The sequence below is a fragment of the Crotalus tigris genome, unplaced genomic scaffold (assembly GCF_016545835.1).
Source record: "Crotalus tigris isolate CLP2741 ecotype Arizona unplaced genomic scaffold, ASM1654583v1 scf7180000017639.5415321, whole genome shotgun sequence".
Taxonomy (NCBI): Eukaryota; Metazoa; Chordata; class Lepidosauria; order Squamata; family Viperidae; genus Crotalus; species Crotalus tigris.
This window is the reverse complement of record NW_024096532.1, coordinates 1,000,566-1,022,438: the sequence shown is the minus strand read 5'-3', so window position 1 is coordinate 1,022,438 and position 21,873 is coordinate 1,000,566. Positions and strand designations below refer to the sequence as shown.

At 39.1% G+C, this 21,873-nt stretch overlaps 1 protein-coding gene and 1 long non-coding RNA gene across 4 annotated transcripts in view; one reads left to right on the top strand and one right to left on the bottom strand.

The window, feature by feature from the left end:
- Positions 1 to 2,570: 2,570 nt before the first annotated feature.
- LOC120304450 lies at positions 2,571 to 8,865 on the bottom strand. Of its 2 annotated transcripts, XR_005555728.1 has the most exons (5): positions 8,602 to 8,865; positions 8,115 to 8,157; positions 6,455 to 6,567; positions 4,860 to 5,348; positions 2,574 to 2,629 (listed from the first exon to the last, which is right to left on the bottom strand). It is a non-coding gene; the product is annotated as an uncharacterized LOC120304450 (long non-coding RNA). The 2 variants fall into 2 exon arrangements; XR_005555727.1 differs by lacking the exon at positions 4,860 to 5,348 and having other exon boundaries at positions 2,571 to 2,629.
- Positions 8,866 to 9,202: 337 nt separating this feature from the next.
- The window catches only part of LOC120304449 (C-Jun-amino-terminal kinase-interacting protein 4-like), a 43,628-nt gene continuing 30,957 nt past the window's right edge, over positions 9,203 to 21,873 (top strand). For both annotated transcript variants that reach the window (XM_039335023.1, XM_039335022.1), the window contains exons 1-6: positions 9,203 to 9,653; positions 13,377 to 13,497; positions 15,001 to 15,071; positions 15,165 to 15,253; positions 16,924 to 17,008; positions 17,142 to 17,253. In XM_039335023.1, coding sequence (XP_039190957.1) covers positions 9,354 to 9,653; positions 13,377 to 13,497; positions 15,001 to 15,071; positions 15,165 to 15,253; positions 16,924 to 17,008; positions 17,142 to 17,253 — 778 coding nt within the window. In that variant the 5' untranslated portion in view covers positions 9,203 to 9,353. The remainder of the gene's footprint in view (positions 9,654 to 13,376; positions 13,498 to 15,000; positions 15,072 to 15,164; positions 15,254 to 16,923; positions 17,009 to 17,141; positions 17,254 to 21,873) is intronic.

The following is a 21,873-nucleotide window of genomic DNA, read 5'->3' as shown; positions in this document are numbered from 1 at the left end:
ACTGATAGACTATAAACCTTTGTTTTTACTAATGATCCTGCTGTATTCAAAACCAAAGACAGGGAGGAAAAAACCCAACTTGGGTATGGGAATAAAGGGCTCCTTTGTAAGATTGATCCATAGAAAATCCAAAATCCATAGTTGATATTTTTATTACGCAATCAAACTAACAAAAGAGGGTGTGTAACCTTTAAGCCCAAATGCTTTCATCAGTCATCAAGAGGATGACTAAGGCAAAGACAATGAAAAGGAAGTCTTCAATTCCTTTCACTGAACAATGCTTTGTTCTAGAAGTAAATATTCATCATACATTGCCTGTAAATCAGTGGTGGGATTCAGTCAGTTCGCACCACTTCTGCAGAATTGATAGCTAATTTTTTGTTGCCAAGGCCCAGAATGGACTTCCGGAAGCAGCATCCACACAGAGAACTGGTTGTTCATATATTTGAATCCCACCACTACTCTAAATCAATAGTAGATAATCTGGTGTTTGCTAGGTATTTTAGACTTCATTTTCCACAATTCCTTGCCAATGGCTTTCTTGAATGAAACTGACAGGACTCCAAGACGTTTGGAGGTGCCTAGACATCTTATTCCTGCTTTAAATAGTGGCCAACTCTTCTTGAAACAGTTAAACCAGAGGTCCCCAACCTTTTGGGCACCAGGGACTGGTTCCGTAGAGAAAGGTTTTTCCATGGACTGTAGAGTGCATGGTTTTATATGCTGCCTGCATCCCACAAATGAGACTTTGCTTGTTTGTGCAGACCAGTTGCTGGCATGCTGCAACCCGGTACTGGTCCAAGGACTGGGGGTTGAGGACCTCTAAGTTAAACTGTCCCTTATTTTTCATTACCAACTGTTTGAAAATTGAATGAAATGGAACTACTCAGGTTTTAAGCATACAATTAAATATTTGCTCCTGATACATCTAGAGGTCATTCTATGACAAGAGTCTTTAAACTTGGCCCTTTTATGACTTGTGGACTTCAACTCTGGTTGAGGAATTCTGGGAATTCGTCCACAAGTCATAAAAGGGCCAAGTCTGAAGACCCCTGTCCTATGAGATTGAAAAACAGAATTACCTATGATCAAAGGATCATCTGAAGAAGCTGCCCAATGCTGATGGTGCAAAGATCCAGTGAGATGTGACACTGATGTTTGAATTCAGGCCAGGATGCTGGCCATCGCAACTGATTCTTTATTTCAAGTTTGCCAAGGGTATTGGAGAATTGCACTCAAGATAATAGCAATAATATTACTTTAGGAATCTATGAATTCAGTCTTTCGTAGTCAGCAGTTGATGAAAGAGCTAAGATTCAGAGGTCCCCTTAAACGAGTATCAGGCAACTTAGTCCAGAATGATATGCTTTGATCTATACAACTTTGTGAAGCAGAAAAAGCTTTCTGGTTATGCCCCTACAGGAAATAAAATTATTTGCATTTTAAATAAACATTGATCTTCCTTTATTAAAAATACTGGGCTGAAATTAGCTTTTTTTTCATCCTGCCTAATGAAAGTACCTATGCAGCATGAAAGTTCTCATACTTTTCTCTCAGACTTTAATCAAATATTCTTTCAAAGTGCTAAAATTTCCACAAATCGTATCTGTTGGATTGGTTCTTTGAAGAGATAAGTAGGCCTAGCAGAAAAAGAAAGGTCTGAGGAAGAGGGAAAATGTGGAAGAAATATTTTAAAAACAAAAATCAGAGTGATTTCTTCTACATTCCCCCTCTTCCTCAGACCTTTCTTATTCTGCTAGGCCAGTGTTTCTCAACCTTGACAATTTTAAGGCATGTGGACTTCAACTCCCAGAATTCCACAGCCAGCATTGCTGGCTGTGGAATTCTGGGAGTTGAAGTCCACATGCCTTAAAATTGTCAAGGTTGAGAAACACTGTGCTAGGCCCACTTATCTCTTCAAAGGACCAATCCAACAGATACAATTTGTGGAAATTTTAGCACTTTGAAAGAATATTTGATTAAAGTCTGAGAGAAAATTCAGATGATTGGCAACTGATTAATATTTATGATCATTGCTGTGTCTCAAGGTCATGTGATCACTTTTGCAATCTTCTGACAAGCAAAGTCAATGGGGAAGCCAGATTCACTTAACAACTTATCAACTGCCGTGATTCACTTAACAATTAAGACAAGAAATTTCGTACAATGGGGCAAAACTCACTTAACAAATGTCTCATGTAACAACAGAAATTTTGGGCTTGTGGTCGTAAGTCAAGGACTAACTATAGTGGGATGTATCATCTTCCCAGTAACTCAGATAAATGTCTGGGTTTGCCCTCAGATACTTGCTTTTAGGCAAAAGCTGTGTTGAATTTTAATTTTTTGATATTTGTGCTTAATTCCAAAATTATTTATATCTCTGAATGAGCTCAGTGATTGCACATATTTCCATCTTTTATGCATGTAGTATATTGTGAGCGGTGTGGTATCCTAGTGAAGAAGATGCTTACCTCCCACACAGAAGGTTGAGAGTTCAATCCTTGGTAGCGTGGCAGATGTTTCTTTCCTAGGATGCAAAAAAAAAAAAAAAAAAAAAAATCTGCTGCAAACTCCATGTGGCATCAGGAAGGGTATCCAGCCAGTAAACGCTCAACTCCATCCAGTTGCCCTGAATTAAAGAATTACAGGGAGGTTTTTTTTTATGTATATGGTTTATGAAATACATTTTTTTTTCAAATCTATTGAGACCATATATTCTTGAGCTGTCTAAAACTTGGAGCCTAAGGAAAAATTAGCACATCAAAACCATCTTGCAGTCTTTGGGCTTTTGTATTTTAGCAAGGATCTGGCTGTTTTCTATTGCAAGAGTCCACAACTCCTGGGCCAGTGGTAGGATTCAAATAATTTAACAACCAGTTCCCTGCCCTAATGACCATTTTAGGTATTAAAAAAATGATATACTGAAAGGTATTTTATTATTTCATATATTTAATACTTAAATAAGAACAATAAAAGAGGTCCACAAAATGAGATTATAAGAAAAAGTTTTAAAATATTAATGAAAAATATGAAGTAATACCTGACAAAGCAATAAAACTGTTATTTAAAATATTTCCATATTACTTCTTGAATGGCATCCTCACTTGCAATTTTCTTCACTTTCATCTGAGCATCAACGGCTGTGTGATTTATCCTTAACCATCTTTTCACTGTAGAAGTAGGATCCCATTCCTTTAGAGCACTGGTTCTCAACCTTTTTAATGCCACGACCCCCAACCGGTCGTAAGTCGAGGACTGCTCAACTGGTGCAGCACCGTTTGCAGAATGGGACTTTTGGCGGGCTCAGCAGGGCAGAGACAGCCTGGACAATTCCTATTGGCTTTTGAAAGCCAATAGAATTAGACTCTATTCAAGAGAGTCTATTCTATTGGCTTTCAAAAGCCAATAGAATAAAAGGGAGTAGCACAGCTAAGGAAAAGGGGGAAAAAATGGCGGACTGCGTTGTTTGGCGACTCCTGTGAAATGGTCGTTCGACCCCAAATGGGGTCCCAACCCACAGGTTGAGAACCACTGCTTTAGAGGTAGGCTGATTAGACTAACGGTCATTGTGTTTGATATATTGGAAAGAGTTAGGCAACTCTTCTTCTCTGAACATATTGTGTTCATCTTTGAAAAACCCATTTCCACTTCTGCTGAACTTACAGCAATTGTTCTGACAATATTTTTAGCTCTTTGAACACTTTCAGGAATTGCATAGTTCTGGGAAATTTTTAAAATGTTTTCCGTGAAATCTCGATAATCATTAATATCAATTTGGTAATTAAAAATGTCATTAAGTACGAGCAATTGTTCTTCAACTGCTTTCCATGGAACTAGTTCTTCTTCAATATTCCAGTAATCTGGCTCCAAAAAATTGAGAAATTGTAATTTATTCCTATCTTGAAATTGGCTACAACTTGCTTTTAAATGTTCACAATCCATTAGTCTTTTTTTCAAATTTGTTACAATGTTTTCTAATAATCTTTCCTGAGGAAACCCAACAAATTGATGATTTTCTACAAATTTTATATTTTTGAAGGTATTTGAAATAATTAATTCATCAACTTTTTTTTCTGTATAGACCCTTTTCCTTTCCAAGCATTTGAAATGCTTGAATAGATTTTATATGTTTTTCAGACTTTATTATGTCTATACTTCTTGCTTGCAGTGCATTTAAAAGAAGAGAAATTTCATTTAAAGTGTCAATCATCAATGCCAAATCAGATATAAAATATATATTTTCAAGATGGGCAGCCATCCCTAAGTACTTTTCATCTGAATAAAAATAGCGATGTAGCAGTGGATAAGCACGCCACACAGCTAGAGTTGATCTTAAATTACAGGCAGCCCATCTTGGTCCCAAAACTCTACCAATCTTTATAATTTCAATTCCAAGTTGTTTGGATATTTTGTTAAGTTCAGTTTGGTTCTTAATGGATTGATGAATAATTATCAATAAATATTTTAAAATGATTTACTTGCTTTATTTATCGAATCATCTAAAACAAGATGCAGGCGATGGTTTAAACAGTGCCATATTATTATGTTTGGAAACTCTTTTGCTATCCTAGTGCTTACTCCAGATTTTCTCCCAAGCATAATGCTGGCACCATCGGAACAATATCCTATTAAATTTTCAATAATTTAGTAAATATTTCTTTTTTACTTTCTTTTGCAATGAAACCAATTACTTTCACAGCAGTTTTATGTGAATGTAATCCTATTCTCATATCTAATCCATTTTTAATTTGCACTTCTATTTTATCTTCTATTTCTGAAAATGGTTTACATATTTTTGCTAGGCTGTAAACTGTATAAAATACTCTACATAAATATTTTTCATTCATTGTATCTATTACCTTTGTTACTGAATCCTGCTCACATTGTTTTCTCTTTACAAATGTCACGAGCTTTTGATGAAAAATGTTCTTTCATTTTTTCTTTAGAGAAGCTTGTTATACCTCTTTATTTTTCCCTGATGCCTCAATCTGAAAACATTTCCATTCTTTTGACACATGAACACTTTTCTCTTTTGTGAAGTCATATTTTGCACAATACTTGAAACCTAACTTTTTGTTAGAAATTACCAGTCCCTCATATTTTCCTTTAAAATTGTTATATTGTTGCACTGTCCAGCATTCAGGAAGATTATTTTCAATTTTGGAGTTGTTATCACTTTTTATTTCAATAATTGATGTGCTGCTTTCTTCAAGTTGGAGTGGTTGTGGTTGTGCTTATGACTGTTTTGTACCACCAAAGACCAATTCTGATACAACTGATTCCTGATTTTGGTTTCTTACTGAAAAAATATGTCAAACTCTGTTGCCTTCTCATCCTTTTAAGGGCTACTGCAAAATAATAATAATAATAATAATAATAATAATAATAATAATAATAATAATTTTATTTTAATATATTATAATATTTATTTACAGACATTTATCGAAAATGACAATATACTGTACAAAATCTTATTGAAAAGTGCATGCATCAATAATCAAGCAACGACATGTAATAAAGAATGCAAAGTTTTATAACATATTACTACAATCACCAGAGGAAATTATAGAATAAAGAGTAGGCAATAATTAGAATCAAAAGAAAAAGGAAAAATTGTAAAAGATAAGCCAATAGCCAGAACAAGACCAAAATATCCCAAAAATAAGCAGGTATTGCTCACATAGAAAAAATATCGTGATTCAAACAATATGTATAAACTACATCAGTAGCAGTATTTAGAAATAAGATATTTCAAGTATGAAAGACAAATATATAAGAGAACAAAAGAATATTTAATCACAGCGTATGGGGAAAAAACCAAAAATATAAAGTATCAACTATGAAAGATGGTCATAAGTTACTTTTTTCAATGCCGGTCACTAAATGAATGGTTGTGAGTTGTGGACTACCTGTATAGAAGTTATCTCTGACTAAATCAGTGTTTAGTGTATGCAATTACATATCTGTGGGCTAAAACCAATGTTTCTGGAATAACAGCTCATGAAATCTCTGCTACTTATAACAGTGTATTCCCTAAAATGACAAAATTGCTTAACTAAATAAGCATTTGCTATATGAAATCACAGGTTGCTGCCACAGAACTGCTATTTGCCATCTGAAATAGCACCTGTCACTTAAACAGTGCTTATTATATTAAAACACTAAACCAAGGTTTGATATATGAAATTGAATTTCTGCTATTTAAATTTAAATCATAGGTCTTGGTATAAAATAGGAAAGCCCATTCTGCTACGAAGAACTACATTAGAGTTTAATTCATGGAATCACAGAACCCTTTAAGAGCTTTGCTGCTCATCATTAGTTGCGCTCTGTATAGCTAGACAAAAAAAAGTTCCAGAGCCACAATCCCAGCTAATACTTGGTAGCCTCGCCCCCTTTCCCGTATGCACCAATCGGGAAACTAGAGAGATGAAGTGTCTATTCTTGAAATTACCTCTGAGAAGCACCACCTAGTTTTCGCCTGAGTGATGTAATTGAAGGTGCCACATCTCCATTTGGTTTCCGTTGCTCCTCTCTTGGACTTTTGGGGAGGGTTTTTTTCCCCGCCTGGAAAGAAGTTGAAGAAAACCAGATGTGTTCCAGAAAACAGAGATTTATCATATCAGTTCGCCAAACTCAGCAAAAAACTAGGTATCAGTTCTGCCAAACCGGTGCGAACCAGCTGAATCCCACCACTGGCCACGGCCCACTATCAGGCCATGGGCTATTTGCAATCAGGCTGTGGCAAGCAGTGGGCCAGTGCACACATACATACATGCGTAACTCGACTCACGTGAGTAGCGGGCTGGTATAGACATGCATGTGTGCGCATGTGCCTGCGAGCCAGCTCGCCGCTCATGTGACCCAGTTCCCTCTCCCCGCCGCCAGGCCGCCAAGCCACAAAGGTTGGGGACCACTGTTCTATTGTACACTGGACAGCAGTATATTGTAGGTCCTGCAAGACTGCATTTTATAATTTTTCAATTTAAAAGTTGATATGTGATTTCATAGATTTTTCTTTTTAAATAAAGTTTGGTTTTTCTTTTTCTCTTGTGAGATTATTCAATCTCCCAAAAGGTAGGCAGACCGATATCTTCAACACTATCTTTAGGACATAGTGCTAGAACAATTATTTCATTCTTATCATTTATTTACAGAAAGGCAGCAGAATATGGTAATCTTATTTCTCTCATAGACCAAAGTTCTAACCTTGGGCAGAAGGTAGGGCTAGGCGCAGTGTTTCTCAACCTTGACAATTTTAAGGCATGTGGACTTCAACTCCCAGAATTCCACAGCCAGCATTGCTGGCTGTGGAATTCTGGGAGTTGAAGTCCACATGCCTTAAAATTGTCAAGGTTGAGAAACACTGGCCGCTAGAGTGAAGAATAGATTTCAGAAAGAGAGGTTTGAGACCTTCCAGTGTTATCACTACATATACGATCGCCTCCTCTGACCTCATAATCACCAGATGTGCTCAGAGTACAACTCTTCAAATTCTCATTCATAGGGATTAACACATCAGTGGACAGACAGATTAAGGAAAGCTGGTATAAACTGATTACTTTGCTACTGCCAGATAGAGAATTATTCAATAGTAGTTATTCCTTTTTGCGAAAGATGACTATGGAAATGGTTTCCAAACAAAGATTTTCTTTGTTTATGACAAGGTCCTGCATTACTTTAGGCCAGCGGTTCTCAACCTGTGGGTCGCGACCCCATTTGGGGTCAAACGACCATTTCACGGGGGTCGCCAAACAACGCAATCCGCCATTTTTTTCCGTCAGCCAGCGCAGGGGACGGCGCATGCGCGCCGCCTGCTTATGACCGGGGTCGCCGTATAAAAAGGTTGAGAACCATTGCTTTAGGCTGTATTTCTTTAACTGACAACACCCAAAACCTAATTAGATGTGTTAAAAACAGATCTAAGGTATCCCTACTTTAAAGCTAAAAAAAAATTACATCCTTTTTTTCTGTTTTCTATCAAAATGGCATGCAATATTTCTAAAAATGCAACAAGACAAAGTTAAAAACAATAATTGCTCTATAATTAAGCAGCCATTCAAAAAACATCAGAGACAACAATACTAAAAGATACAGGAAGTTAAATATTTTACCTCAATGCTACCGTACCAAGAACATTCTGCTTCTTACTCCTGGCTGCTATCAAACATGGATGAGGCAGAATACAGAATACAGGAATTTGTTGGGTAATATACATAAAATTGCATCCTAAAAGACTGTCCATCTCGAAACAAAGCAAAGTAACATATTATGTATGAAAGGAAAAAAAAACTTATACTGTGCAAGCAACCCAAGAAAACCTTTAGACCAGTGTTCTGCAACCTAGACAATTTTAAGTTGCCTGGACTTCAATTCCCAGAATTCCCGAGCTGCGGAATTCTGGGAGTTGAAGTCCAATTCAACTTAAAATTGCCAGGTTGGGAAACACTGCTCTAGAGACTTAGGCACGCAGCCAACTCTTTAAATAATAAAGTAAGCTACTTGTAAAGCAACAGAGAGTTGCAAACCAAGCGCGCGCGCGCGCGCGCGCGCACACACACACACACACACACACACACACACATGCCAAAAGGGACTCACACGACAATTCCCCACCCTTATCCACACACGCAGCTTTTCCAGGTCACATGATCAAGAATCATATGATGAGAGAATCTTCACATACTATCTCTTCTTCCCCTTTTGCCGGCCCTTCGCCTGAGCCCTCCCACCTCCGCGCGCTATTGGCCACCAGGCCGCAGGCGGGCGCATCATTGGCCAGCCTTAGGGCTTGCCTCATGCGCTACTGGTAGACTTATGGGCTTCGGGCCCCTCCCTCTTCTCATCTTGGAAAGTGACTTGAAGTTGGGATCGCAGCGACCGCCGCCGAAGGGAGGCGAATCAGAAGTTCAGGCCAGGGAGGGGGGGACGGGGAAGAGCCAGAAGGGCGATCGGAGGGGAGGAGGGAGAGACCCCTGGATCCTCAGAGGCAGTTTTGCCTAGTGGTGAGAACTCCAGAAGCTGAAAGCCAGGGGGCAAGGGAATGGATCTATGGGGCAGAATATGGAGTGTCTATAGCAAGGGGATTGTATCTTGGATCTCGAGGGAAATTGGCAGCTGAGTCCTAAGCTACGACCGCCTGCCTTCTCGGGGGAGAAAAGGGGAGCAATCGTATTAGTAGCCTGGTTTGTGGGGGGGGCGGGGAGGAAGGTGAAGGGGCCATAGTGTTTCCTCTAATTCCTTAATTTAGGGAAATCCGGGAAATCAGAAAGCAGGAGAGTTAAGGCGCACAGACAGGCACCCGTGTGTCCCCAGTGCCAGGCTGGAGAGTGCAGTGGTTAGAGCACTTTGCCATGGATGACCCCGAGGAGACCTTTGGGGGAGATGGGGATGCCAACCCGGCGCCCTACGAGGAGCTTGTGTCCGTGATGGCCGGGGGCTTGTACGGTGAACTGGAGCGGCTGGTGGGCGCCCACGGCCCTACCGCGGTCTCTGGGCTGCTGCCGCAGGTGGTTTCCGTCCTGGAGGCCCTGCAGGAGGCTTTCGGGCAAGTGCGGGACCGGGACCAGGCTCTGGAGCGGCTGCGGGATGACCGGCTGCGACTCCTGGAGCAATACGAGCGCGAACGGGCAGGGCGCAAGCGGGCGGACGAGGTGGGTATGGCCTTCCGCTCCATCGGCGGCGTCGACTAACTTTTACGCTCTTCAGTCCTTGGTTTAAGTCTCAGCTGACGGCGGAGAGGGTCGATCCAGCAATTCCAGATCAGAGAGCTTAGATGCCAGCTAGTACCAGCCGGAGCTGTCGAGCAGGCTGATTGCCGCCGCCGCCTCCTCCTTAGCAGTCGGGAGGGGCGCTCTCCTGACCGACAAGCCACAACGTGAAAAACTTTCTTGTCTCTATAGTCCTTTCTCAGGAAGGCGTGTGTAATCAGAGCAAGCCAAGACCTCTCTTGCCATGGAGACAGACACACGTGACTATTCGTGCCTAATGCTACCACAGGTTAACTGGGAAAGCTGAAACAGGTGTGTCAACACCCAGAATCTTTTGACTAAAAGCCCCCCCCCCAAAGGTTTCTGAGCTAAGTAATCAGTCCTGGGATGAGAAATTGGTCAGTAAGCAGTTAAAGAAGAGAACATAGACATAAACCAAAGAAGGCAAACTGGAGATTGACCCAAAGTTTTATACTGGCATTTTTCACCAGAAGAGTGAAATGCCATGTTTGCTGATATTTCTGAATAATGTCTGATAGTTCAGGTCAAAGAGCAGCTTGCTCTATAGATACCACTGAGTCAAACTCAAATCCTGGATAATGTCTCATCCCCAATAAAACCTCTTTCAAGGATATTTCAGTATCACTGATCCTGTCCCTACATCTTGCCCATAATTATTTTTCATTCTCCCAATTTGTCAATCCTCCACATTTTTATAGAAGCATTTTAATGTTTCTAGTTCCACAACATTGTCATTTCAACCCTTATTTGATCCAGAACCAATTCACTCCTTTTTTGCAATCCATAGGAACTATCTTCAGATTCCTGATTTAAAATGTCTATATTCTTTCTTTCTTTCTTTCTTTCTTTCTTTCTTTCTTTCTTTCTTTCTTTCTTTCTTTCTTTCTTTCTTTCTTTCTCTCTCTCTTTCTTTCTCTTTCTTTCTTTCTTTCTTTCTTTCTTTCTTTCTTTCTCTTTTTGAGTTTTCATTAAGATACTTCAAGAGGTTCAGTATAAGCAAATGACCTGTGATATGTATCAGAGTGAAAATCCTTAACTTCACATATGCATAGATGGGATCTTAGATAAGTGTGGATGGTTCCTGGTTAGGATAAGATGTAACAGTTGTTTGAAGATGTCAGTTGTGACTGCTGTGAAAAAGCTAGTGGAGACAGCCAATATCATATAATATCTTTTGTATAAAGGCATATTGTGACTGTACCTCAAATATCAAATACAATTCTGGTCATCTTCTCAAAATCCTCTCAGGATTGTTGTTGTGGAGAAAAAGAGGGGGAAGAAGACTATTGAAGGTTGACTTGACCTTCAAGAGTAAAATAAGGCACCAGATTATTGGGGTCAATAGGGTGACTCTGTAAATTGCTTAGAGAGAGGGCTGTAAAGCACTGTGAAGCAGTAGATAAGTTGAAGTGCTATTGATATTATGTATGTTCACCACCCTGAATTATTTCTAAAGAAAGGATGGGAGTTGAATTCCACAAGTCATAATAGGGCTATCATTCCCAATTTCTGTTTTAAAGGAATAAAGGTGAGATAAAAATCTGATAATTAAATTTAAAAGGCCACTATCAAGTTGGACAAGGTCTTTTAATCAAAAAGATTAAAATGAGGGGTTTTTTAGTTTAGGCAAAAAAAAGCAAATTTAGAGAAAATGATCAGAAGTGTATAAAATAATGTTCAGTGTAGAAAAGTAGCTAAGGATTTTCTCAGTTCATATATTAGTAAAACCAATGGACCCCAATGGTAAAATGATAAGAAAAAAATGTGTAGATACAGTGAGGGAAAAAAATATTTGATCCCCTGCTGATTTTGTATGTTTGCCCACTGACAAAGAAATGATCAGTCTATAATTGTAATGGTAGATTTATTTTAACAGTGAGAGACAGAATAATAACCAAAAAATCCAGAAAAACGCATTTCAAAAAAGTTATAAATTGATTTGCATTTTAATGAGTGAAATAAGTATTTGATACTCTATCAGTCAGCAAGATTTCTGGCTCCCAAGTGTCTTTTATACAGGTAACGAGCTGAGATTAGGAGCATTCTCTTAAAGGGAGTGCTCTTGATCTCAGTTTGTTACCTGTATAAAAGACACCTGTCCACAGAAGCAAGCAAGTAGATTCCAAACTCTCCACCATGGCCAAGACCAAAGAGCTGTGCAAGGATATCAGGGACAAGATTGTAGACCTACACAAGGCTGGAATGGGCTACAAGACTATCGCCAAGCAGGTTGGTGAGAAGGGGACAACAGTTGGTGTGATTATTCACAAATGGAAGAAACACAAAATAACTGTCAATCTCCCTCGGTCTGGGGCTCCATGCAAGATCTCATCTCATGGAGTTTCAATGATCATGAGAATGGTGAGGAATCAACCCAGAACTACACGGGAGGATCTTGTCAACAATCTCAAGGCAGCTGGGACCATACTCACCAAGAAAACAATTGGTAACATACTACCCTGTGAAGGACTGAAAGCCTGCAGTGCCCGCAAGGTCCCTCTGCTCAAGAAATCACATGTACAGGCCTGTCTGAAGTTTACCAATGAACATCTGAATGATCCAGAGGAGAACTGGGTGAAAGTGTTGTGGACCAAAATCGAGCTCTTTGGCATCAACTCAACTCGCCGTGTTAAGAGGAGGAGGAATGCTGCCTGTGACCCCAAGAACACCATCCCCACATAACATGGAAGTGGAAACATTATGCTTTTGGGGTGTTTTTCTGCTAAGGGGACAGGACAACTTCACCACATCAAAGGGACGATGGACGGGGCCATGTACCATCAAATCTTGGGTAAGAACCTCCTTCCCTCAGCCAGGGCATTGAAAATGGGTCATGGATGGGTATTCCAGCATGGCAATGACCCAAAACACATGGCCAAGGCAACAAAAGAGTGGCTCAAGAAGAAGCACATTAAGGTCCTGGAGTGGCCTAGCCAGTCTCCAGACCTTAATCCCATAGAAAATCTGTGGAGGGAGCTGAAGGTGCAAGCTGCCAAATGTCAGCCTGAAAATCTTAATGACTTTTAAGAGGGTCTGCAAAGAGAAGTGAGACAAAATCCCTCCTGAGATGTGTGAAAACCTGGTGGCCAACTACAAAAAACGTCTGACCTCTGTGATTGCCAAGAAGGGTTTTGCCACCAAGTACTAAGTTATGTTTTGCGAAGGGGTCAAATACTTTTCTCACTCATTAAAATGCAAATCAATTTATAACTTTTTTGAAATGCTTTTTTCTAGATTTTTTGTTGTTATCCTGTCTCTCACTGTTAAATTAAACCTTTGTTGTTGTTGTTAATTGCGAAGTCGTGTTCGACCCATCGCGACCCCATGGACAACGCTCCTCCAAGTCTTCCTGTCCTCTACCATCTTCTGGAGTCCATTTAAGTTCACACCTACTGCTTCAAAATTAAACCTACCATTACAATTATAGACTGATCGTTTCTTTGTCAGTGGACAAACATACAAAATCAGCAGGGGATCAGATACTTTTTCCTCTCACTGTAGTCCTCAACAGATGACTATAACAGAGCCTGCCCATTACAGTCATAAAATATACATTTTTCTTTTATACAAAGAAAATGTTTGTAAAAAAGAAAATACTAGATCAGTAACAAGGGGAGAGGTTGATTCTTGGATTCTCTTTACTAGCGGTTCATGGAACTGGAGGATGTGATGGATCAGGAACGTAAGGCCCATTCAACAGCTGTGAGTCAGTTAGAAGGCCAGAGCCGAATCCTGGAGAGCAAAGCACGAAGCTATGCAGATCAGGGTAAGAATAGTTATTTTGCCAAATATCTATCTATGATGCCAGTGTATCACCATTCCATATTCCCTCTCGAACTGCAATGAGCCTCCTCTGTCTCTTGGGGGTGGGGTGTAGATTTGTCGTAATATGGATAAAATAAATTCAAGTAGTAGGCGTCCAGTTAGTATCTTTTCTCTCATCTTTGCTTGCAGGAACATATGGTCGCTCCTATGCCCATTCCATAATAGGCATGCCCAATTCTGTGCCCTTGCACATCTCCACTTTTGACAGCTCTAGCTAAACTGGTCTATCTCGTTAGCCAAGATTGGATGTAAGACAAGAGACACAGTATAAGCTGCATAAACATTTTTTTCCAAGGAACATCAAAATCATTAGGAAATATAGATGAAACTGCTGAGCAATAAATATTTTGGGGGGTGAGAATTGAATTCCATTGAACTGAACAGGGCTTTAGATGTGAATCAATGAAGAGAATTTGGTTGCTCATCACAATTTAATTATTTCAAATGATGCTAAATTTTATCCTCTGTTTAGCAGATAAGACTTGTTCAGTTTACATCTAATAAAATATTCTATAATGGAAACAGTTTAAAAATGCTATTGGTGTTTGGCAAAATGTTAACTCACTGCTTCACTGCCTCCCTTTGTGTGAAGGTTTTGTTTAACAGGATTATATATCATCCCTGACTATATTTATATAATTTCAGGCATTGCTCAAAACAGCCTATTTAAGAATTGCCATAAAAAAGAGAATATTCTATAAATGTTGCTTGCCCCCCAAAAAAATCAGTTCAAAAAAGACGCAGTTTTTTAAAAATAATGCTAATTTTAATTAAAGTTAGTTTTATTATTTTCAATTCCCAATTTTATTTTTCACATTTCCATCCCACTGCAATCAAACGATTCTTGTCAGCTTATGCAGAATATAAAACAGGTTAAAAACATCCATGGTTTTGGAAGAATCATTCTTCCTTGAAAAAAAAAGTGCTGTATACTTAGCATAAAGCATTGCTAGCAAAAGTCTCTGTTGCTTTTACAAAATGAGAAGATTTGTATAAATCCATCCTATAAACTTCTTCTTTGAAATAGACCTTTCTGCATTCAAATGGGATTGATTCCCAAATGGATGTAGGATTACAGCCTCAGCATTCTTTGCATGAATCTACAAAATTTTCATCCAGGAGGCTTTTGATTATTGGAACTGGATCATCGAATTAATCTTCCAGGAAATGGATCCTTCCTGCTCCATTTCCCACTTGAACTGTACAGATAAAATTAGAGGGAAATACTTTAGTGTTATCAGCCAAGTTAAGGTTGGTTTAAGGCAGTGTTTCTCAACCTTGACAATTTTAAGGCATGTGGACTTCAACTCCCAGAATTCCACAGCCAGCAATGCTGGCTGTGGAATTCTGGGAGTTGAAGTCCACATGCCTTAAAATTGTCAAGGTTGAGAAACACTGGTTTAAGGTCTTGCTACTGATAAAACACCATTTTCTTCCTTCACAGTGGCTGGTCTGGAGGAACAAAAATCTTCACTACTCAAGGAGATTTCGATTCTCAATCAGAGCTACACAAAGGTACTTCTGAACGGTGGAAGTCTTTCAGTGGCCCTTCCCACATGCCTTTGTTTTTCCAAGCCACCGTTGCACTTCCTCTTCTGTTTCTTTCAGATGGTACAAAACTGCAAGGAACTGAGATCACAAAAAGTGGCATCAGCTGGTCCAGGACACACTAGCTCTTCATCCATAGAAGAGAAAAGGTTTGAAAGGAGGGAGGGAAGGTGTGTGTGTGTGTGTGTGTGTGTGTGTGTGTGCGTGCGTGCAGGATTTCAGGACAAAAGCGGAAAAAGTAGTTGGAGGACCAGTGGGTTAAGGTAAGTGTCCCTTAAGTAACTGTGGCATTTTTTTCCTGAGCTGTGGCTGAACACCCCCAGGAAAATATTTGTTTGAAGTCTGAAAGCACTGATAGTACCTCCTTGTTTATTTCAAAACAGCTTGTTGGACTTAATCCAAATATGTGTTTTCCTGAGATATGTGCAGCTCAGGAAAAGATACCACTTCCTTAAGAAGGTACCAGCAAGGACAGTGTCTATGCCCATCCCACTCCTTTGAAGCCACCTTTTTTGTCCATGATCCTGTCTTGATTCAACAAGTTTGACTTTATCATGTGTTACTGAGTAATGATTTCCTAACCCTCAACTTATAACCAGTCACTTAGCAACCATTCAAAGTTATGACAGACAACCTCCCCAAGATACTTATGACCCGGTTCCAAAGTTCCTATCACTGCACACACACACACCAGTCATGTGACCACATTTTGGTGTTCAGCAACTGGCCTGCATTTACGGCTGTTTGCAGCATCACGTAGTCACATGGCTTTTACAATGCTTTTGCCCAAACTCATAATTTACTTCCGGTTTTCATCAAAAATACCCCCCCTCGTGAACAATGGTCATAAAATCGGGTCAGTCTCTCTCTGTGTGTGTATGAAGTGACATTTGCCTCCTCCACAGCTATGACAACTAGCTGTTCCCAAAAGACTTGGTAGAGGTAGATTGCAACGGAGTCCTTTAACTACCTTTAGAAATCATGCAGAGCACTGCAGAGCAAGTCCTGTTTGATGACAGGTTTGCTCTATTTCATTCAAATCTGGCTAGTATTTGCCTTCTCTTGCCTTTTAAAAGAATAACAAATAAGTCTCCCAGGCCATTAACAACAGCAATAAATTATTTATCTGTCTGCTTTTATTCAGTGTATTATATTGGTGCCCCAAGGGTGCTTTTTCCAAAAGGCAACTGGACTTGGTTTTTTTCCTTAGAAAACATTTTGCTTCTCATCCAAAAATCGTCTTCAGTTCTAACTGACTGGTGGGGAATGGAAGGATTTATATTCTTTGCAGCTGTCTGGTCGTTAGATGATTGTAAAGAATATAAATCCTTTCATTCCCCACCAGTCAGTTAGAACCAAAGAAGCTTCTTGACTGGGGAGCGAAATGTTTTCTAAGGAAAAAACCCCAAGAAAGTCCATTTGCCTTTTGACCTGGATGCTTGAAAATCTCCATAGACATATATTAGTGCCCCTTTAAAAAAAATTTGGGGCAAGGGGAGCAGAGCATAATGTGTGCCTATTTTAATTACATTGGTAATTAGAATAACTAACTGCTTTCTGGGGCTCAGAAAGAAAATACCTGCTGCAAACTCTGCATAAGCATCAGGAAGGGCATCCGGCCAGTAAACACTCAGCTCTACTCAGTGCACCCTGAATAAAGGGATTAAAGGGTCATAAAAAGAAAAAAAACTGCTTTAATGTAGGGTAGAAGGTATAAGAAATGGCACTGACTGATCTAGAGTTTCCAAGACATTTAAACAGACCAAGGCAGACATGAGAAAATTAAGATCCTTTTCTTTTTTCCTCCCTCAATGAACAGGCCGAAGCCCCCACCAGTTCGGGTTCGTATGCCTCTACAGTTTCAGTCAAGCCCCTCAGACTTGAAGCCTCCCAAGTCCTCAGTGGTAGGTGGATTCCAGTGAGGGGTTAAGCTCTGATAGCCGCAGTGATGGCTGAGAAGACCAGTGAGAAACAGGGGTATTAAGGAAAACCATAAAACAAATTCTGTTTTTCTCTCAATCTGTTGGATCTTTTTAGGAATATGGAGAAATGAATGAACTTTCTCATCCAGAGAAAATGCCCCAGAAAGTTGCAGAAAGAAATGCATTTCCCTTGGCACAGGAAATGGACGTTCAGCCAGAAAAGGAGGGTATGGAGGAGATTGTCTCTTTCTCTCTTTGGTAGGATCAGTTTTAATCCCAAATAGGAGTCTTATTCCAAGTAGATTAAGACAAGTCCCCGTTATTTCCTTGGCAATATTTTTCATGAGTGTTTGGCTACTGCCTACTTCCTTGACAGAAAGTAACTAGCCCAAAGTCACTCAGCAGCTTTTTGTGCCTAAGGCATTACTATAATAAAATTAAAAAAAATAACAGAGTTGGAAGGGACCTTGGAGGTCTTCTAGTCCAACCCCCTGCTCAGCAGAGAACCCTATACCATTTCATACAAATGGTGTCCAATCTCTTCTTAAATACCTCCAGTGTTGAAGCACACGTAAGGTCTAGAGGCAAATCATTCCACTGATTAATTGTTCCAACTGTCAGGAAATTTCTCCTTAGTTCTAGCTTGGTTCTCTCCTTGATTAGTTTCTTGCCCTGCCCTCAGGTGCTTTGGAGAATAGGTTGACCATCTCTTTTTTGTGGCAGCTCCTGAAATATTAGAACACTGCTATCATGTCACCCCCCTAAGTCCTTCTCTTCATTAAACTAGACATACCCAATTCCAGCAACCGTTCTTTATATGTTTTAGCCACCAGTCCCCTAATCATCTTTGTTGCTCTTCTCTGTACTCTTTCTAGAGTCTCAATATCTAAAATTCATGGTCTTCCAATTACTTGTCTGGTGCCTTTAACGCCTACACCAACCTGGATTTGGGGATACTTGGGCCATTTTTTTTTTTCCTGCTGGTGATTACTTTTGCTCAGGAATCATCTGCTGGTGTCTCAGATGTTAACAGGGTCTGAAACAAGCAGAGCTCTGGGTCAGCCTTAACACCGAGAGCCAGTTTGATCTAGTGGTTAAGGCACCAGGCTGGAAACCAGGAGATGGTGAGTTCTAGTCCTGATTTAGGCATGAAAGCCTGCTGGGTAACTTTGGGCCAGTCACTCTCTCTCAGTCCAATTCGTCTGGTAGTTGTTGTGGGAAAAAATAGGAAGAGAAAGAGAAATGTTCACCGCCTTGAGTTATTTATAAAAATAAAGGCAAGATAATGAATACATACAAACATCACTTTTTTCTCTTTCTGACACTCTTCTTCCTTGCTCCCTGCCTCCTCCCACTTCTTTCTCTTTCTTGTACTCTTTTTTTCTCCTTCTCTCAAATAGCAAACTGCAAGGAAAGGGCAGGTAAATTTTCTGAACTAATTGATTGCCAAAGGCTGCAGATAACTATCATCAGCTAGATATGCCTCTTTGAATTTAAGTTGCTGATCCCCAGCCTTCAACACTGTGCTCTTATCTGCTTGACTGTATCTCTCAACAATCTCTGGGAGAGATCCTTCTCCACCTGTGCTCCCACAACAGCCAAAAACTGTAGTTAGGGCCAGTGGTGGGATTCAAATATGTGAACAATCGGTTCTCTGTGTGGATGCTGCTTCTGGAAGTCCATTCTGGACCTGGGCAACAAAAATTAGCTACCAGTTCTACTGAACTGGTGTGAACTGGCTGAATCCCACCACTGGTTAGGGTCTTCTTTATGCCTAAACTATGCTCCTCTGTCTGTAACAAAGTGGTTGGAAGTCACCCATGCCAGCTTTGAATTAATTGCAGGAGGCATATATGGATGATAGATTCTAAAGGGATAGAGTGGTCTGTGTAAGTTTAGGCTAGGAACCATTGTGGGACCTCCGTGGAATCTCTCTCTATGGGTAAAGGCTCATACGAATGAAAGTAAGAGGGTTGGGCTGAATGTTTTTCTATTGTATTTTACAGGTAGTCTTCAACTTACAACCACAATTGAGCCAAAATATCTGTTGCTAAGCGAAACAATTGTTAAGTGAGTTTTGCCCCTTTCTTGCCACAGTTTAGTGAATCACTGCAGTTGTTAATTGAGTAACACGATTGTAAAGTGAATCAGGGTTTCCCATTGATTTTGTTTGTCAGAAGGTCACAGAAGATGATCACATGACCCCAAGACATTGCAACTGTCATAAATATGCACCAGTTGCCAAGCATCTGAATTTTGATCATGTGACTGTAGGGATGTTGCAATGGCCATAAGTGTGAAAATTGATCATAAGTCACTTTTCTCAGTGCTATTATAATTTTTTTTTCTATTATTTTTTTGTATTTTTTTCCCAAAAAAGTTTTTATTTTTCAATTATCAATTACATAAACAAAAAAGAAGAAATTTCACATTTGACAAGATAGAATGAATACACCTAGATGTCGCTTGCCCACCCCCCCCTGAAACCACATCCGCCCCTCTTATACTCTCCCTTACTTCCCTCCTCCTTCTCCCTCCCCTCACCTCTCTCTCCCTTCCCCCTCTCCTCTCACCATCCTACTTCCTCCCAAACCTTTCTCCTCCTCTCTCTCTCCCCTCCCCCTCTCCTCTCACCATCCTACTTCCTCCCTAACCTTTCTCCTCCTCTCTCATCCCTCTTCGGATACAGTACCGGGGGAAATGCCCAAGCAACATCTCTCTCATAAGTTATCCCTTATTATCTTACTTTGATCCTATCATCTAACCTACCTACCCCCCCACCCCAACCCCCCTCCCTCCCAGTCCCAAAGACCCACCCACCCCGACCTCCCCTCCTCCCCACTTCCCAGAGCTTGGCACAGGGTTTTCAAACATATTAAACAAAATCTACTTAACTTTAACTAATACAAACTAAATCTAACTAAACCTATCCAACTATACAAATAACAAAATCAATAAGTTACTTTAACTCAAATACAAAACAAATTTAAACAAATTAAAGAAAATCAACTATCAAAATCAAATAATGCCAAATTTAAAACAAAAATTGTTCATAATCAAGACAATACTTTTAATCATATCTACTCTAATCAAAGTTTACCCATTTTTTTTCAAGCATATTAAACAAAATCTACTTAACTTTAACTAATGCAAACTAAATCTAACTAAACCTATCCAACTATACAAATAACAAAATCAATAAGTTACTTTAACTCAAATACAAAACAAATTTAAACAAATTAAAGAAAATTAATTATCAAAATCAAATAATGCCAAATTTAAAACAAAAATTGTTCATAATCAAAACAATACTTTTAATCATCTCTACTCTAATCAAAGTTTACCCATTAAATCCCATATTTATTTTAACTTTAACTAATACAAACTAAATCACAATAAGTAAAACGAAAATTATTCATAATCCAAACAATACTTTTAATCATATCTACTCTAATCGTAATTTACCCATTAAATCCCATATTTATTCTTCATATAATTTATCCACCTTCTCCACACCGAGATGTGTATTTCGTTTGAACAATATAAACTTAGCTCTTAACTCTTTCCCCCCCCCAGACCCAAATACGTTTTGTAATAACCTTTTCTCCCAAATCAAAACCTTACAACATTCTTATCCACTTTTAATATATTATAATATATCATAAGTACTCTCAAATATTAAATCACCAAATTAAAACCTATCAACTATTCTCTCGAGCAGAAATCATAATTTTAAGCTTTTAAACTTTCCCCTAAAGAACAAAAATTTAACTTTATACGTTTATTAAAAATTATAGTAAATACTCTCAGATATTAAATCCCTAGATTAAAGCCTATCAAGTCTTCTCCCAGGCAAAGATCATAAATTTAACATCCTGGGTTGCAATTTGAAATCTCTGCTTGTAAAAGGCTTGTAAAATTTTATTACGAAGTGATCTACTAAAAAAATAAATAACCACATCTCGTGGCAGATTCCTCTGTCTTGCAACCCTTGAATTAACCCTAAAAACTTTTTCTGTCTCTCTCAATATTTCTTAAGGCTCAGATTCCAAAATAAGAGCTATATCCTTTGCAACCACTTGTCTCAAATCTTCTTGATTATTTTCCTGCATTCCCCTTATTTTTAAAGCAGACTCCATACTTCTGTATTGTAACATAGTAATTTTATCCTGAATTATTTCCACTTTATTTTCTATTTTATCTTCCAATTTTTCAGAATTTTCTACAGCAACATCAATACGCTGATCCAAACGATCTATGTGATCAGCAAACTTCTGGAGCACAGACGCTATATCTTCTCTCAATTCCCTAAATTTATTTTCAATAATTTCACTTATCTCTTTTTCAATCCGTCGTACACTATCTTCCAAAGTGTCCTGTAAGTCTTTAGGTAAAACTGCTGGTAAAGCTGAGAAAAGTGGTGGAAATTTAGACTCGACTTGCTGAGCTGTCTGCATTACCGAAGAGGAGATTGAGGCTTTAGAAACAAAAGCTCCAAAATGCTTTGAAGCCATCTTAAAAAAAAAACAAAAAAAACAACAACAAAAAACTCTTAAAATCTTATAAAACCTTTAACAAAGAGAGAGAGAGAAAAAAGAAGACAAAAGGAGGGGGAAAAAGACAAAAGCCCCCTGTGTATATAAAAAAAAAGAAGAAAAAAGAAAGCTGTTACATTGTTTCAAATTGAAGTTCCGGTCCTTTCACTCTTAAAAACAACATCTCAGCGCCATTTTTCACCCCTCTCAAATAAGAAAAGAGAGAAGATGAAATCTTTTCCAGAGTTAAAGTCTCAAAATAATCACAGATATAATCTCCCTGCTCAGCTCTGTCTGCTTTAAATTTTACTC